Source organism: Chiloscyllium punctatum, chromosome 44 (assembly GCF_047496795.1).
Source record: "Chiloscyllium punctatum isolate Juve2018m chromosome 44, sChiPun1.3, whole genome shotgun sequence".
Classification (NCBI taxonomy): Eukaryota; Metazoa; Chordata; class Chondrichthyes; order Orectolobiformes; family Hemiscylliidae; genus Chiloscyllium; species Chiloscyllium punctatum.
This window is the reverse complement of record NC_092782.1, coordinates 53,443,724-53,461,432: the sequence shown is the minus strand read 5'-3', so window position 1 is coordinate 53,461,432 and position 17,709 is coordinate 53,443,724. Positions and strand designations below refer to the sequence as shown.

The following is a 17,709-nucleotide window of genomic DNA, read 5'->3' as shown; positions in this document are numbered from 1 at the left end:
AGCACTGAAGAATCAAACTGCATTTATTTCAAAGCAACTAGTCTTACAGGTAAGGCTGATGAAATCATTCCATGTTCCCAACATGTCCTTGGAACATCATAGCTATTGTAGAAACTTGGCTGAGGGAAGGACAGGACTGGCAGCTCAATGTTCTGCATTTTAGATGCTGTTGGAAGAACAGAAAGGGAGGCAAGAGGAAAGAGAAAGTGGCACTCCTGATTAAGGAGAACATTATTTCTGTACTTAGGATATTTCTGAGGGATCATCCAGTGAAGTTATATGGGTAAAACTTAGAAATAAGAAAGAGATGATCACCTTTTTGGGATTGTAAACAGCCCCAATAGTTGAGGGAAACTGAGCCACAAATATGTGGATAGATCTCAGATATATGTGATAACAATAGGGTTGTAATAGTAGGGGATTTTAATTTTCCAAAGATTGACTGGGACTGCCATAGCGTTAAAGGCTTGGATGGTGAGGAATTTGTTGAATGTGTTCAAGATAATCTTCTTTATCAGTGTAGAAAAAAATATTCCTATCTTTTAAATAGAAGATTCCTATTTTCCAGAAAGAAATTATTTCTATTAAATAAATGGTTCTTATTTACAAATACTAGAGGAGGAGCAAATCTTGACTTTCTCTCAAGAAATAAGGCAGGACAAGTGACTGAAGTGTTAGCAGAGGAACCACTTTGGGACTAGTGATCGCAATTCTATTAGCTTTAAAATAGCTGTAGAAAAGTATAGGCCTTCCGTAAAAGTTGAATACAGTATTCGCAAGGCAATGATTGACAAGTGGGAGACTTTGAAAAGTGTGATAACAGGAGTTCAGAGGCATTATGTTCCTGTTAGAGTGAAGGGTAAGGTTGGGAAGAATGGATGAATAAAGATATTGAGGTTCTGGTCAAGAATAAGAGTCACATATTAGACATAGACAAATGGATCAAATTAATCTCTTGAAGAGTATAAACAGTATAAGAGCATACTTCAGAGAGAAATCAGGAGGGCAAAAAGGAGATATGAGATATCCTTAGCAGATAAAGTTAATGCTAATCCAAAGAAATTCTACAACATTAGGAGAAAAAACAACAATAGGGCCCCTTAAAGATCAACAAAGTTGTCTCTGTGTTAAATCTCAGGAAATAGGACACATATTAAATGAGTATTTCATGTCAGTTTTTTACTGTGGACAAAGAAATGGAAGTTAGAGAATTCAGGGAAATAAATACTGATGTTTCAAAAATAGTTCACATTATAGAAGAGATGATGCTGGAGGTCTTCGTAAACATCAAAGTGGATAAATAGGCTTTGCATTCATTTTGGAGAGACAAGGACTGATTAAGGATAGTCAACATGGCTTTGTGTGAGCGAAATTGTGGCTCACAAACTTGACAGAGTTTTCTGAGGAGGCAACCAAAAAGATTGAGAGCAGAATGATAGAAGTTGCTTACATTGACTTTAGTCAAGCCTTTGACAAGTTTCTGCATGGTAGACTAATTAGTAAAGTTAAATCACATGGGATTCAGGGAAAGCTTGAGAATTGGATACAAATAAAATCTTAATGGTAGGAGACAAGAGGGTGGTGGAAGAGACTTGTGATCAGTGGTATTCCACAGGGATCAGTACTGGGTCCACTTTTGCTTGTCATTGATAGTAACAATTTAGATGAGCATTTAGGAGACATGATTGGTATGTTTGAGAATGACACCAAATTGGTGCTATTGTGCACAATAAAAAAGATTATCCAAGATCATGACAAGACCTTGATCAATTGGCTCAATGAGCTGAGGAGTGGCAGATGGAGTTTAATTTGTAAAAAAATGTGAGTACTGCATTTGGTAAAACAAACAAGGGCAAGACTTACGCAATTAATGGTAGGACCTTGGGTAATGTTGTAGAACAGAAAGATCTGGAGATTCGGGGACATGCATATTTGACATTTGCATCACATGCAACAGGGTTGTCAAGAAGGCTTTTAACACGCTTGTATTCAATGCTCAGACCTTCAAGTACAGGAATTGGGCCATCATGTTGAGCATTTCAGGAGATTGGTGAGGCCTCTTTTGGAGTACTATGTACAGTTCTGGGTGCCCTGCCAAACAAACATTATTATTAAATTGTAAAGGATTCAGAAATTATTCACCAGGATGATGTAAGGAATGGAAGGTTTGAGTTATATAGAAAGGCTGTAACTTTTCTCATTCGAGTCGGAGGTTAAGGGGAAACCTTAGAGGTTTATAAAATTATGAGGGAGATACTTAACGTGAATAGCAAGAGTCTTTCCCCTGGGGTGACGGAGTGCAAAACTAGGGAGCATATTTTTAAACGTGAGGGGAAAAAGATTTAAAAAGAACATGAGGGGCAACTTTCTTTTTTCTTACACAGAAGGTGGTTCGTCAATGGCATGAACTGCCAAAAGAATTGGTGGATGCAGGTGCAGTAACAATGGGTAAATACATGAATAGGAAAGGTTTGGAGGAACTGGGGCCAAATGCAGTAAAGTGGGAGTAGTTTCTTTGGGAACATAGTCAGTGTGGACTACCTAAACCAAAGAGTCTGTTTCCATCCTCCATTCTGCTATAGCCAGCTTTTGTTGACTGCATCTCCACCTTTTATGGTTGCCGCTAGGTTGTATATTGCACTTCTTGGAACCACATTTACTCAGCACAGCTGTCTTCAGCAAAAAGGTGAACATACAAAATTCTTCCATTCACAGGATCTATTTAGGAGCAAATTATAGCAGGTGCTGGAATCTGTACTAAAAACAATAAATGCTGGAGATCACAGCGAGTCAGACAGCATCCATGGAGCAATACTTCTGAGTCATCTAGGCTCGAAGCTTTAGCTTGCTCTCTCTCCATGGATGATAGCTGACCTGCTGTGGTCTCCTGCATTTGTTATGTTCACAGAACCTACTGCATTTGTTGTTTCATGAAATATGCCCATAGCTACAGCTATTGACACAGGTATTGAGATACGATATTCTACCAATAGTAAATGCTTAATGCATGCTTAATGCTTAAAACATCTTTGGATTGACCTCATGTATTATAAGCACTTTTTGATACAATTGCAATACTTTTAACATTACTCTTCCTTTCAGCAATCTTGTAAAATGACATTGTTACTTGAATGTTACGTCAACTATTTTCAGCATGGTGAACAAGAGGTTGCACATCATCATCAATGATGTTGATGCTTAAGTATTCACGTTTCCCAATCTAAGAAACTGAAATAGTTCATCCAGAGTAATCAGAAACCCATGACAGAAGAATAATAAACTAGTTTTGGAGATAACAATAAACATTAAAATATCAATGTGGTGTATATATAGTCACATATTAAGACCATTATACATTGCAATCTTCATGTAATAATAGTGGGCGGCACGGTGGTTAGCACTGCTGCCTCACAGCGCCAGAGACCGGGGTTCAATTCCCACCTCAGGCGACTCTGTGTGGAGTTTGTACATTCTCCCCGTGTCTGCGTGGGTTTCCTCTGGATGCTCCAGTTTCCTCCCACAGTCCAAAAATGTGCAGGTTAGGTGAATTGGCCAAGTTAAATTACCCGTAATGTTAGGTGAAGGGGTAAATGTAGGGGAATGGGTCTTGGGGGGTTTCGCTTCGGCGGGTCGGTGTGGATTTGTTGGGCCGAAAGGCCTGTTTCCACACTAAGTAATTTAATCTAAACTCAGTGGTTCGTGATCAAATGCAGACAGGAATCTTAAGATCTTGGAAATTAATTAGAGAGTGTGTGAGGAGAGAGAGAGAGAGAGAGAGAGAGAGAGAGAGAGAGAGAGAGAGAGAGAGAGAGAGAGAGAGAGAGAGAGAGAGAGAGGGAGAGAGAGAAATCTTAACTGAGCAAACAGAGAGAAGAGAAAGAGTGAAAAAAGGAGACAGGAGAGAGAAAAAGAGAGAAGGTTCTTAGGTGAGCAAAAAAGAAGAGAATTTGAACTTGACAAGTTGCAACTGAGTCAGCAAAGTCGTTAACAGGATGGAGATTAAAAGAGAAGGTAGTGATATATACAAATAAATCAAAAGTCTGACGAGAAAGGTATCCAAGCTTTCTTTATTTCATTTGAAAAATTGGCTAGGCAGATGGAGTGGTATGAGGACTTATGGGTAATGCTAAACTGGTCGGCAGAGCATGTGAGGTATTTGCCACACTGTCAGATGAGGTGTCAAGAGATTATGAAGAGGTCATAAACTATTTTAAGTGCTTATGATTTGGTACCAGATGCATATAGACAGTGGTTCAGAAACATAAAGAAGGTACAAGGTCAGACTTATGTTGAGTTTGAAAGAATTAAACAGTCATTTTGTTAGATGTGTGCAAGCCTTAAAAACAGATAGGACCTATGAGGTTTTAAGAGAGATTATTCTGCTGGAGCAGTTTAAAAACTCACTTCCAGAGATGGTAAGAATTCACGTGGAGGAACAGAAAGTTCAGGAAGTGAGAACGGCAGCAGAATTAGCAGATGAATACATGTTAGTGCATAAGACAAGCTTCTGGCCAGATTTCATCCTGGAGGTATAGAAGTTGGGAGAAGTGGAGATCCTACATACAAAACAAAGAGCAGAGAACACTGGTAAGTGTCTACCACAGGTTAAAAAAAGAAGCCCAAAAGGGTGGAAAAGAGGTGAAAGGCTTCAAGTATTTCTACTGTGGTAAAGTGGGACACATAAAGTCACAGTGCTGGTCATTAAAGAAAGGCATTGTGGGAAAAGATGTGGTAAAAGAAGCTAAGCCAGTGGCATTAGTTAAAGTAGTAAAGAAAACCCCAAAAAGAGCCCAGCAGCTGCAGGAGAGTGCATGGCCTAGGCAAGGGCTGGGTATGGAGTTAAGTGCTGGAACTCTATAAAGAATCCGCCTCTGTGGGTAAAATTTACTCAGAAAAAACAGGAGGGGAAGGGCAAGAAGTTATAATTTTGAGAGATACAGGATCTAACCAGTGGCTGATAGTAAGGGACAAGAATATGTACTCTTTCTGATCTGTTACCAGTGTGTGTGGCAATTTGTGGGATAGATGGACATAGCAGCTCTTCTGAGAAGTCTTCCTTTTCCTCAGCTGAGGATTTTGGTCTCTTTTGCTGGTTAGCTGGCATTTTAATTCTCCACGTTGCTCTCATATTAATCTGTCCGGAACATGCAGTAGACAAACAACAACAAATTCAATGCAAGCTTGAAAAACAGCACCTCAACTTTCAACTAGGCAGCTCACAGGCTTACAGCAATAACGTTGAGTTCAATGATTTCAAACTGCAACTTGTTGCTTATTTTGTTCTTTGTTTGCACGTTTCAGTCTTACTCATATTATTTCTTGCTTCTGGATGGCAACTGTTCAATATTCTCTCATTTACCTTGCTCTAGACATAACTTAATATTACTAGTCCAGTGTATCACAACTATGCCTCTGTATTCTCAGACCTTTTGTTTTTTAATTACTCATTTCCACCTAGCATGGAACTGCCCACTGCTCTCTTTGCACCCTCCTCTCTTGCACCAATTTAAATCACTATTACTTTCTCATTTTTCCCAATTCTGATCTAGTTCCAGTTTTTAAACTTGAAATATTAACCAATTTTCTCTCCTTTAGACGTACACAGCATGTTGGTCATTTTCTGCACTTTTATCACAGCTTTCTAGCATGCACAGTATTTAACTTTCGAGTCAGAAGCCATTGAAATGTTTTCAGGCATAGTGAAAAGTTGTGATCATTAATTTGTCAAACACAATCTATTTCAATCACCATGTTTGCCTGTTGGGAATCTGAAATACCCTTCATTTGAAACAGATCTGTCAATAATGCCCCTAAAGCCCATTTCTCAGTGAAACAAATAAGGGCAAGCTTAGGTTCCTATGTTTTCAGTATGGGAAATTTTATCAACTTCATCCTCTTCACATCACCATGTGCTACCTCACCTCCTGACAAAAGTTGGCTTCACATACTTGTCTTTTGAGAAACTGACCAGGCTTATACTCTATCTCAAATTCTCCACAGAAAATCTCGGATTGATAAAAATACATGCAGTTTTTGTATTAGCATGTCAACTGGACATTGCGCCTGTAAATTTTGACATTTTTGTCTTTGTACAGTTTCCACTCAATTGCAACTATATCTGTGCAACATGAAACAAGAGCACATTATTGTCACTTTGCAGGAAAGCATTTTGAAATGATCTGGTTGTTATTAAAATATTTTTGAAAAACATTGAGAGACACAGACATACTTGGCTGAAAGCTTTAAACAAAAATGAAATGCTCCAAGATTGTCGTTTGCAGTCATTACAAACTATGCAGGAAGTTACCAGTCCCACCCATGTTGTGACAACATATCCAACTAATTAGTTGGAAGCAATGTTTTTCTTCAAAATTTCTGAAGTGTCAAAGTTTATAAATTAGTGAACTGTAATCCTTTTAACCAAGGAACTGACAAGTAACACTATTTATTTCAAAATACTTTGAATTTTAATGAAATATTTTTAAAAGTTCACATAATGTGAATTTACATGCTGTGGTTTTAAACTTGTGAAGATTATTTCCTTAATACTTAAATGTAATTATGTCTGCACAAATGACATGATTCACTGGATAAAAATTTGCCTTAAACTATAACAAAATCTGTCAGGTTGGATCATTTGTGAACAAGAATTCCTGTTCAGTTTCCTGAACTAAATTTTTACAGATCTTAAGACAATAATACAACTTTAATTTACAATAATGATGGAGAAAGTGAGGACTGCAAATGCTGGAGATCAGAGTTGAGAAGTGTGGTGCTGGAAAAGCACAGCCGGTCAGGCAGCATCCAAGGAACAGGATGCTGCCTGACTGGCTGTGCTTTTCCAGCACCACACCTCACAATGATGCCAACATCTGCGGCCTCATTCTGGGTGGGCACGAGAAGCTAATAAAATTTTAAGTTTTTGAAATACTATTAACTGTATGAACTACAGCAAGATGTCAAATAATACTGAAAATGCAAACAGTTAAACAAAGCACCTCCCTACGATCAGAAATACAGTAAAAACAAAGTAGCTTCTGCCAAAAACAAGCAATTGTGTTATGAGCAAGAATTCCACAGCTTCAGAAAGTGTTTCATTTAAGTGTACTTTCTTGAAACTTGTTATCTTCCAACACCATTAGTAAAGGGGCACGTCAAATAATTGGAAACTCCAGAATAGCTGATATCTTGCCGTTAAAGTGGTTGCAAAGTTTATTTTCAATTCAGTGAAAATTGAATGGAAAATACACACAAATTTTGCTATGTACTCCCTTGGCAGTGCTTTTAAAAACTTGTTAGATTTTAAGTGGAAGTAGCAATTGCAAGGTTTAAAAAAAGCTGAGAACAGCATTGAACTCAACAATTTTGTTTCCCATTTAATATTCTAAAAAAACTGAAGTTAACACAAGTTTTGAAACACAATTTAATTTTATCTAAAAGACAGAATTTAGATTGTAAAAGGTTCATAGCAGCAAAACAGTATAGTTGCACTAGTATTTCATGTCTGTAATTCATGACTCTTTTGGACAGTCAGAGTTCAGTGAGAGCAAAATAAATGAGAATAATCAAAAAAAAGGGGGGGGACAAAGGTTTATGAGAATCCATCAGACTGAAACGATGAGCAAAGCTGGTTTGGCTGGTTTTGTATTTCTGTTTCATACGGTTATGCGCTTTTCCTTGGTTTAAATTTTGTCCTTTCACCCAAGAAGCAAAATCTCTTGCTCAACATAAATCCATGCATGCCAGCAGATCCAATTATAAACTCCACAAGCAATTTTCATCCGGCATCATAGATATGAATATAGTTCTAAAACTCAAGTATTTTCCAAAACTGGCTCTGTAAACCACATCATTACCTCTTAAAGCCTGCCAAACAGTCTGTTGTTTGAAGTCAACTGCAGCATTCTAGGTGCTAACTTGCTGAGATCCACTCCAGATTTTGAGAGATGTATTTTGTCCTTTTGCTTTTGCAAGAGGTTTTAAACCATAGGTGGTGAGCTGTCTTCTCTAAGCTAATAAAGCTTACGAGGTCTTTGGTTCTTTGGAAGCCTGACTCCATCCACTCATGCTGCTTCTATTGTTCTAACTTTTAAAAATAACCCGAGTTTTAGTTTAGCTTTCAGCAGTTGCTGGGTTTTTGAAGCTAGTTATGAAGCTGCTACATCTTTCTCTCTGTTACAGCTACAAGCGTGGGTTCCCTTCCTGTTGCCAGGATTGCATGTAAGACAATCTGTTTTACTGAATTTGCCTTTGCCAAGGGTGTGTTTATGGATGGAACAGTTGGAACAGTTACTATTTAATAGCTAAATAGTTTGTTAAGTTTCTCAATAGACTCAAATTATTCCAATAAGTGTGTTTTGCTTAAAGCCGAATAGTGTAACCAATTGAATTACATCAGGAACACAGCACCTTACACTTGCCTTTAAATAAGAAAAAGTTAGGGTCTCCGCTTTCTCCTTAATATATCTGAAGGGGTTTAGTCTGGTTCATAATTTAGAGCAAGGAATTTTGAATATGGAACTAACCATCTAAAATTAGTCAATAACTTAACAGTGTACATGTACCTTGGCAAATGTTAACCGAATATTTATATTCTTTACAATTAGATTATCCAATGGAAGCAAAATAAAACAAAAATGGCATTTCTATGCAATATTCCACTCAGGTCTAGAAAACTAATTCATTGGGCAGAGTTACCTTTTCACTGTTCTTATATTTGTCCCAGTTTTTCAGCATTTTCAGCCATTTTCCTGTTCTTTCAATCTCCACTTGTTTCAGCTGTAAGCACAAATCAGCAAATTGTTACTGCAGATATTTAAAAGTGGCAGACAAGACAGAATGAATCTGAATGATAAATAGGTTGTGTACTGCCAAAATGCAACAGATAACATCATATGACCGTCATCTAGTTGCTTCATCTTTTTCATGTACTTCTTAAAGGTGATTTTGAGTATAACTTATGGGAGACTATTAAATCATTGTCCAAACAAGCTACAGCAAAATTGATACTTTTCACCAGTTTTTAGACCTTTTGATTTTCAGTACTGAATACTGGATTACTAAAAATTGGGAGGCAGCCAAAATTGATGTTGAAGAGCAAACTGAAATGAAATCAAAGGAAGCAAAAATCACAGCAAATTGCCTGCAATTTCCTTCTTAGAAGAGTTACTAGCAAATCTCAATGGAGGATGTGCAGCCTTGTGAATGTAAACCTCCAGTTTCACAATTTTAGATGTACAGACCAATAGGAAGATATTCTGATTAATTAAAATGCATCACATAGCATTTGCCTCAGATGCCCATCAGATTTTCAACCCTGAACTCATAACTCAACTTCTCCAATTTCCATACACTGTTTCTATTTCCGGCTCTTTGAGTCCGACAACATATCAAGAAACACTTGGATAAATCTCTCACAACTCTAATCCTAGCTCAATGAAAATCTCACCCATGCCTTTGTCAACTATACATGTGATAAGACCAATGCTCGCCTGGCTGGTCTAGTGTTTATCACACTTTATAAACTTCTGCACACTCAAAAATATGTTGCCTTTCTCCTTCCCCTAAAAACTGCCAAACCCTTAATAACCCTAATCTCAAACTACAAATGGCTTTCAGTACAAGTGAACATTGTCTTCTGCTTCAAGCCTCTCATTTCCTAGTATTGAATAGTCCATAGCTCTATAACACCCTGCCAACTTCGATTTTTCCCTGACTGTTACCTAATTCCCCCAATCCTGTACATCCCTTCTCTAACCTGCCTCCATGTCCATACAATGAGTAATGGACAGTTTAAGCCAAGAAGATCTCGGAGTATTTTGATCGCAGTAGTGCTTACCATGGTGAGGCAGATGATATTTAATCAACTAAATTACTTTAATATTGAAAACCTAATTATAAACTCCCTACGTGTCTTAAAACACAACCTCAACAAAAATCCGCACAAACGGCTACAAACTAAACATTTGTCAATTCTAAAGAAGGGTCACTGGACCTGAAACATTTATTCTGCTTTGTCTCCATAGATGCTGCCAGATCTGCTGAGTTTCTCCAGGAATACCTGATTTTATTTCATAATTTCTCTCCTGACTGGTTTGTAAAAATAACGTATAATAAAGACATCTATACTGCTCAAAAATTCTAGACATCCATTTGGGATTAATTTTGAAATTTTAACATTCAGATTTTATGAACTTGTGTGAAAATTACCCTCTGGCACTTCATAATCTAACTTTTTAAAAAAAGTCTGCTAGCAAATTTGTTCCTACAGGTGATCAGATAAATGGAGTTATAGCTTTTCAAGAAAGGAACTGAAAACAACAATTAACATTATGTTTCAACTTACTCGTTCTTCTACCGCATCGGGCATTGGCAGCTCTTTATCACTGTTAGAAAAGTAAAACAGGTTTCAATAATCAAATGTGCAATGCATAATTTACAATAGCAAATCAAACTATATTTACTTTTTCACTGTACTAACACTTTAAAATAACCTGAATTTCTACTTACAGAAATCAAGCACAATAACTGAAATAAAGATTTGGCCAACTAACCTGTCAAAAATACACTTAAAGCATTCTATGATGCCAGTAAACATATTATCATTTTAGTTCATGCCACAACAGCAACAGAGTAGCAAATACAGCATTACAATTCATTTCAGTCAGACATAGATAATTTGGGCTATCGTATGTGATTTTAAAGTCTCAACTCAAATGTAATACTTCAACATTCTGAATTCAATATTTACTAGTTGTAAAGATTGGTTTCTTTTTATTTTTCTGTACTTTCAATGGTGGACTGATGTGAAAAAATTAACTGTTATAAACTGAAGAAAATCTGGAGGATTACTGCATGCTTTGAAAGCAAGTAATAGAATGACATTCATCATAAACTTGGTTTAAGGAGTTGGTGATCCCAGCAGTCATTGAAGCGCGGTTTGCAAATTAGCTGGAGCTTAATGGCTGGTCTGTGGCTTAGCAACAAGTTAATGATGACAAAGGCCTTCTGCCTGCCAACAATTGTGATTGGTTCTCGGCTAGCTGAACAGCTTGGGACTGTGAACAATATAGAGAAGTCTTCAAATCTCTATCATTTCATGAGCTCTCTGTAAAAACTACTTTAAGCCTGAAAGAAAACCAGGTGATTTTTCCTTCAGCAATTGCTGTAAACTGTGACTTTTCATTCATAAGTTAAATCTTTTGTAAGTGAACCAGCCACCCTTTGCCTTTTGTTAACCGGCAAAATCATTCAAAAAAGGGATCAAGAAACATCTGATGAGCACAAGAAACATCTCAGCAGTCACAAAGAACTGCTTTGCCAGTTTTTCCTCCATACATAACACCCTTCTTTCGTTTCTCATGAACGTTTATAAAGGGATTAAAGTTTTAACTAGAAGAGAGATATACTGATTGTGATAATAAAGAGTTACCTTGTTCTGCTGACCTACATGAAATTGGATGTTCCGAGGCGAGGGGGAGATGCCTCTCTGACTTACAGATAGATTGTAAGAAAATTACATTATCATCTCCTATTATTCAGAGCCATTTACATGGGCATTCTCTTGCCATTCAGAGCCATTTGCATCATCATCCCCTATTCAGAAATCAATAAGAACATTACAGTTGGAATTTGACTACTCTCCTATAGTTACAAAAAAATGATTTGCAACAGATTTGACCATTAAGGGATAATTTGCATTGCATTGTTTCTGGAGATGATGTGGTCATTGCATTGTGTCTTGAGTGGCATTTGGCTGTGAGGGAGTGACTGGGGGTTGTGTTGTGAGCATTACTGACTGTGATGTAAAGATTTTGTATTAAGGAAGGACTTTGTTCAGAGAGAGCTCTTGGCACACTTCCCAGGCATGGCGAAGAGTGTTAAGAGTTTCCCTGAAGTTTGTACTGTATTGTGCTTAATAAATGTTGGTTGTTCACAGAAGTTGGCATGTTACAGTTGCATCAAGTGTGTAAGAATCTCAGGAAAAATAACCTAATAGTGATAGTTCGTTATCATAGAATCCCTACAGTACAGAAAGTGGTCATTTGGCCCACTGAATCAGTGATGACCCTCTGAACAGCAAACTACCCAGATCAAGCCCTTCAGCCTATCCCTGTGGCCCCATATTTATCATGTCTGAAATATCTAGCCAAAACATCCACAGACACTACAGACAATTTAGCATAGCCAATCCACCTAAGCTGCACATCTTTAGATCATGGGAAGAAACCAAAGCATACATGTGAACTTCACACACAAACAAACAGTCACCCAAGGTTAGAATTGAACCCGGGTTCTTGACTCTGTGAGGCAACAGTACTAACCACTGAGCATCATGCCGCCCATATGTATTCATTTACAGTAGTCCCACTGTAGCTGTGGGGGGATATGTTCCACGAACTAACATAGAAGCCCGAAACTGTGGATACGAGCGAACCCATTCATTTCAATAGGAAACGCATCTTCCTGGCAGCCTCCTGGTCCCGGAATGTTCCCTATAATATTTTCCAATCGTGGGAAACCACAGGTAACTGAAACCCAGAAAATGATTCCACAGATACGGGGGGTCACCCTGTATGTGTACTTAGAATCTTGTAATAAAGAGTAATTCTTGTTAAGTCCAGAGACCTGATCTGTGCTTTCTGACAGGAAAGATCGGAAAATCGGGGAATTTGTTCTACTTGCTAAAATCTTGAATTTTGAACCAAACTGGGAATATTGGAGCTTGCTTTCCAGTATGCTACCCTTGTGCGACTTAACACAATTATGTTATCAACAATAAGCAAAAACAAAAAAAAACCTTCGTCAGAAAATTGATTTAAGATGGAGTGAAGACAATAGAGCATAGCCAATCCACCATATTTAAATTGTAAAATTACAAGCTTTCGAGAAGTGTTTCATCTTCCTCAAAAATATTATAATTTCATTCCACTAACAAAGAAACATCAATCTCAACAGAACAAAATATAAGCTTTGAATATATGCAGATTGGAAAAACTTTAATTGCCAACAGCAAATACTGGAGGCATCCATATTGTTTTCCATGAACTCCAAAGCCAATTCAAACAGAATGTATAATGTTCAAAGTATTACTCCCCAGGTTGTATTCAAAACTACCTTCAAAGTGTTCACTTAAATGCTATCAACTTTGATAAAGCAGCCACCAGAAACCAGTATGTCATATTATGCAGTACATGTAGCTATCTGCTGGAGCAGTTCCAGAAAGATGCCCAAAAGCCATCTAAAATTCTGAAAGCCATGCTGTAATCAAATATTCAGCAACCTCCGAGTTAGCAGGCTTTCTTTTTTACTGCTGCCCAAATGCCAATCCACTACCATGCATTCCAAAAGATTCTCCAAAAGATAGTTTGCAGTGATTGGAATCTTCTGGACCATCCTGCATTAGAATACATAATGCAGAAGCTTAGGAGACCTCTTATCTTAAAAGATGGACTGAGAAACAGGATGTCGCAAGTGGGAAGAATTTGATTTCCATTAAAGTAAATACACAACATTTTACTGGGGGTGGTGTCTTCCGATTTCATGCCTTCCTACATCCACCCATATTCAAGACTTGTTAAAATTTGCCAAGGTGAATAAGGTATAACAATGAAAATAAAAATCCAAGATTTCACAATGTATAACATGAATGGAATACATGTGGATGCTTTCAAAGAAGTTTTTGGAAATAAGTTGAGATTTGACCAAGAACTCACGCTGCATGATTTGATTTCATCAGCAAATAACCCAGCAGTTTTAACAAGATACTTGCCAAGCTAAACCACATCCACCTCTAAATTCATCAAATCATTTATCAATGGTATAATAATTTTCTAACAGAGATAATGCTGAACCTGAAAACACAAGTTTAAAATGCTGAGCCTTACTGTAGAAAACCAAATCGATCAGTGATTTTATAAATATGGAAGTCTGCATCTTCCCACGGGTCAATCTTCGCTCCTTCTCGTCCCTGAAACAAACAAACAAACAAACAAACAAACATCAATCAAACTGTCTTGGTTTGATTCATTCAGTTTTGAGCTGATGACAAAGCCAAACGCGTGTATCTATTAATTGATTACAAATTCAATTTAGGACCAATACTTCAATGCCCTTGCCATCTTCAACTCTCTCTCAGTTCAAAAGATAAATTGGTCAAAAATGCGAGAAATTCCCATTTTGACATTTTGCATGTGAAAGTAGGGCTGAGAATGATGTGCTGCAGTTCATCTCAGCCACGTTGCCAAATAAAATATCTCAGGTTTTCCATTCTCAATTGTGGCCACTGACCACTGCCAGAAGATTGCAAATATTCATATGAAGGTCAAACACCAAGACAGTGCTTGGTATCATAGAACAACAGCACTTAACACAGCAAGGCCATTCAGCATATTTTACCTCTGTTGCTTTATTTTGCCAGAAAATCCAAACTAGTTTCATGCTCTTCTCAAATCTTTCTCTGTTTAAAGTTTATTTTAACCAAATTAATTTTTAATACAATTAATTTTATCTTCCTCCAAATTTCTATTTCAACCACTAGAATTGTAAATTATAAGCCTCTTAACAATAGCTACCCAGTCTGAAGACACTGTATGAAGAGGGAAACACTACTTCCAAAATTCCAAGATTACCTTCACTAAATCTTCTCTTGCCCTCTCTGTTCAAATTGAAACAATGCTCACCTGTCCATTCTCTCTTCATAATTATGTAATATTTTTCTACATATCCTTCCAAATTCCTGTGCATTCCAATAAATGCTGCATCATTCAGAAACCAATACAGCGCACACCATTTTGTGATCGCATTTACATTAGCACAATGAAGTATTTCTTCTTTACTCTTCTACTTTATGCTCATGTACTCAAATGGAGTCATAGAGATGGACAGCATGGAAACAGACTTATGTCATTTAATAGTTTTATCTGCCTACACATATTTTCAGGAAATTACGCATTTGAAACTGTAGGTCTCTGCTCAACCACACCATTTACTGTAATATGTATATTCATCCACCTTTTATTTTCCCAGCATGTTACTTGTACTATTCCGACACGGGGTAAATCCCTCTGCTAATTTAAACCAACAATACAGAAAAGATTCGCCCCGTGCTGTAATCTGTTAAAATTTGACAGGCAAAGAACCATCTCAGAAGTCACTATTTAAAGTAAAAGTTAACAACTTTATTCTTAAAATCCAGAGAATATTAAAAACAACAACTATCTACAACTCCTTTCTCAAACCTCCCACTCTGCAATACTAGTCTGATAAAAAATCCTGATTAAGATTTTAGATTATCTCCAGGTCAGCCTCTATGTTCTGCTGCCCACCGACAGGTACCTTTCAGAGAGCTCTTCAGCTAGCAGTCTACATTTGTTGGTCTTTGGTAAACCTTCCCCAACTGTTCAAAATGTCCAGTTTTATACCCCCAAAACATCGGATTGTTTTATTGGTTTTAATATTATCAAAATACGAATTTCAAATTTAATTGGATTTTGGTATCTTGGGGCATAATTTAAACTGATTGACCAAATTTGAATTTGCTTTTGTTTCATAGCAACCCAATTGCTACTATTTGTTTCGACCAAGTGTTCCATTGTTACCTTGTTCAGAACTCTGTGCTTTGTAAGTCCCTGTGAGCTTTCCAACTCTCTACACCTTCATAACAGTACGTAATTATGTCAAATTGTATTGGCCATCTGTCCACCCATTTCAAAAATTAAGGATTCTGACAAAATTAAGTAAAATAGATACTCATGTGAAGTTTGACCATTAAATACACATCTAACTCCTGCATTACTATTTAACATATACCATACTTAATTCACACATCTCAACCAGAGGCTCTACCATTTTGCACCCTACCCTCCCAGCACCTGAGCACCGCACTTACCCCTCATACTTTTGGTAACAGCTGTCAGGGGCTTTACATTTCGGAATACTGCTGCTTACTGCTGGGAAAATGATGCATCTTACCTTCCTCTGACAGTTCTATGCTATGAAAGAAGTGTTAGAATGGAAGCATTGCATTTCTGAAGGAGCTCCAAATGAATCTTCTCACAAAACTTTGGAACTTCCTTTTTTAATATAAAAGATAGGCCAGAGTGGCAACATGCAGGAGATTGCTGCTTCTCAGACAGTCTGGCCCTATATTTCAGTCAGCAACAAATTTTAAAGCATAAATAAATTTTGAAATCACATTTCCTAAACTCAGGAGCATTGATTTATGTGAAGAATAAAAGCAAAATAATGTTGAATTCAACTTCACTCTGAACAAAACCTATTTATTGGCTGCAACTCTTTACATTCTATTGGACAAAAAAACCCTTTTAATCTCTATTGCTACACATACAAGAGTTTTCCAACAAGCTTGGAGAGATAATGAGTCAAATATCCATTGAAAATGGAAAGTGGTCACTTCTTCAGTTTGTCCACAACCAATTTCAAATCAAGCATCGGCAGTGTGGATCAGGATTCCTGGCGGTAGTGGCAGTGCCAGGAACAGAGACACCTGGCAGTTGCAAGCCTGGAGTGAAGACTCTTGGTGGCAGCAGTGCCCAGAGCGGAACTTCTGGGCTATAACAGGTTCGGAGTCTGGACTCTTGGTGGCAGTGATGGGGTGTTGGCTGTGGTGGTGATGGTTGGATGTTTGGAAATGACAGTACCCAGAGCAAGAATAAATGGCTAACATAGGTTCAGAGCCTAGACTCTTGGCTGTGGCGATGAGCAGAGAGGGGACTACTGTATGGTAGGCCCAGCGTGGAGACTCTTGGCAGTGCTGGCAAGGCAACAGCAAGAGCAGAGCTGAGGTCTCCTGGGACAATGATGTCATCATTAGAGTGGGGACTTCTCGAGGCCCAGAACACCTTAGAGACCTTGCAGAAGCCCTAGTTGCAGTGCTTGAGACCCCAATTTGAACAGAAGATCAACTCTATTTAATTTTATTTTATTCTTTCTGTAAATCAAAATAGTGCAGAATTGTAGCAACAAAACATTTTTCACTGTATCCTCCTAGATATCTGGTAATAAAATCATTCATTCATTGATTCCATCTATACTTTTCGCTGCCTCTGGAAGGCAGCCAACATAATCAATGACCCCTTTTACTGCGGCTATAACCTCTAACTTCTTCTATTGGGCAGAAGATGCAAAAGCTTAAACACACATACCACATTCAAGAGCAGCTTCTTCCCTATTGTTACCAGACTTCCAAACTGACCTCTCAAATTTTAATTTTAAACTTAATGTTGATCTCACTTGTTGTATACCTTCTCTGCAACCAGTATATTGTATTTTCACTGTGTTCTATTATGTTAATATACCTTGTATAGAATAATCTGCCTGTACGCATTGCATAACAAAACTTTTCACTGTCCCTAGATACATGTAACAAGAGTAAACCAAAGCAAAAAATTTCAACATTAGTGAGCCCAATGATTTGACCTTTGTTGAATAAATTGCCTTTCTAAAGTGACTATTATCATTCCAGCTTTTGTTGTTACCTGATAGATCATATTTTCTTTAGCGAGGTGGTGTCCACTACATCAAAACTATGAAATGCTACAGATTTGGTTTTAACAGTAAAACCCAAGCTTATTATGCAGCAGAAAAGCAGAAACTGAATAAACTAAGATAGGTAGATGTAGCTATTTAAAACATTTTGAAATAGTAAAATTACAATCGTGTGTATCCAAACACTTTCATTTCACCATC

The 17,709-nt window shown here is 37.5% G+C and overlaps 1 protein-coding gene across 8 annotated transcripts in view; it reads right to left on the bottom strand.

Moving 5' to 3' along the window:
* usp6nl (USP6 N-terminal like) overlaps positions 1–17,709 on the bottom strand; it is a 235,239-nt gene that overhangs the window by 106,299 nt on the left and 111,231 nt on the right. For all 8 annotated transcript variants that reach the window (XM_072562952.1, XM_072562957.1, XM_072562956.1 and 5 more), the window contains 3 exons: positions 13,887–13,969; positions 10,346–10,385; positions 8,698–8,778 (listed from right to left, as the gene is read on the bottom strand). In XM_072562952.1, the coding sequence (XP_072419053.1) occupies positions 8,698–8,778; positions 10,346–10,385; positions 13,887–13,969 (204 nt within the window). The remainder of the gene's footprint in view (positions 1–8,697; positions 8,779–10,345; positions 10,386–13,886; positions 13,970–17,709) is intronic.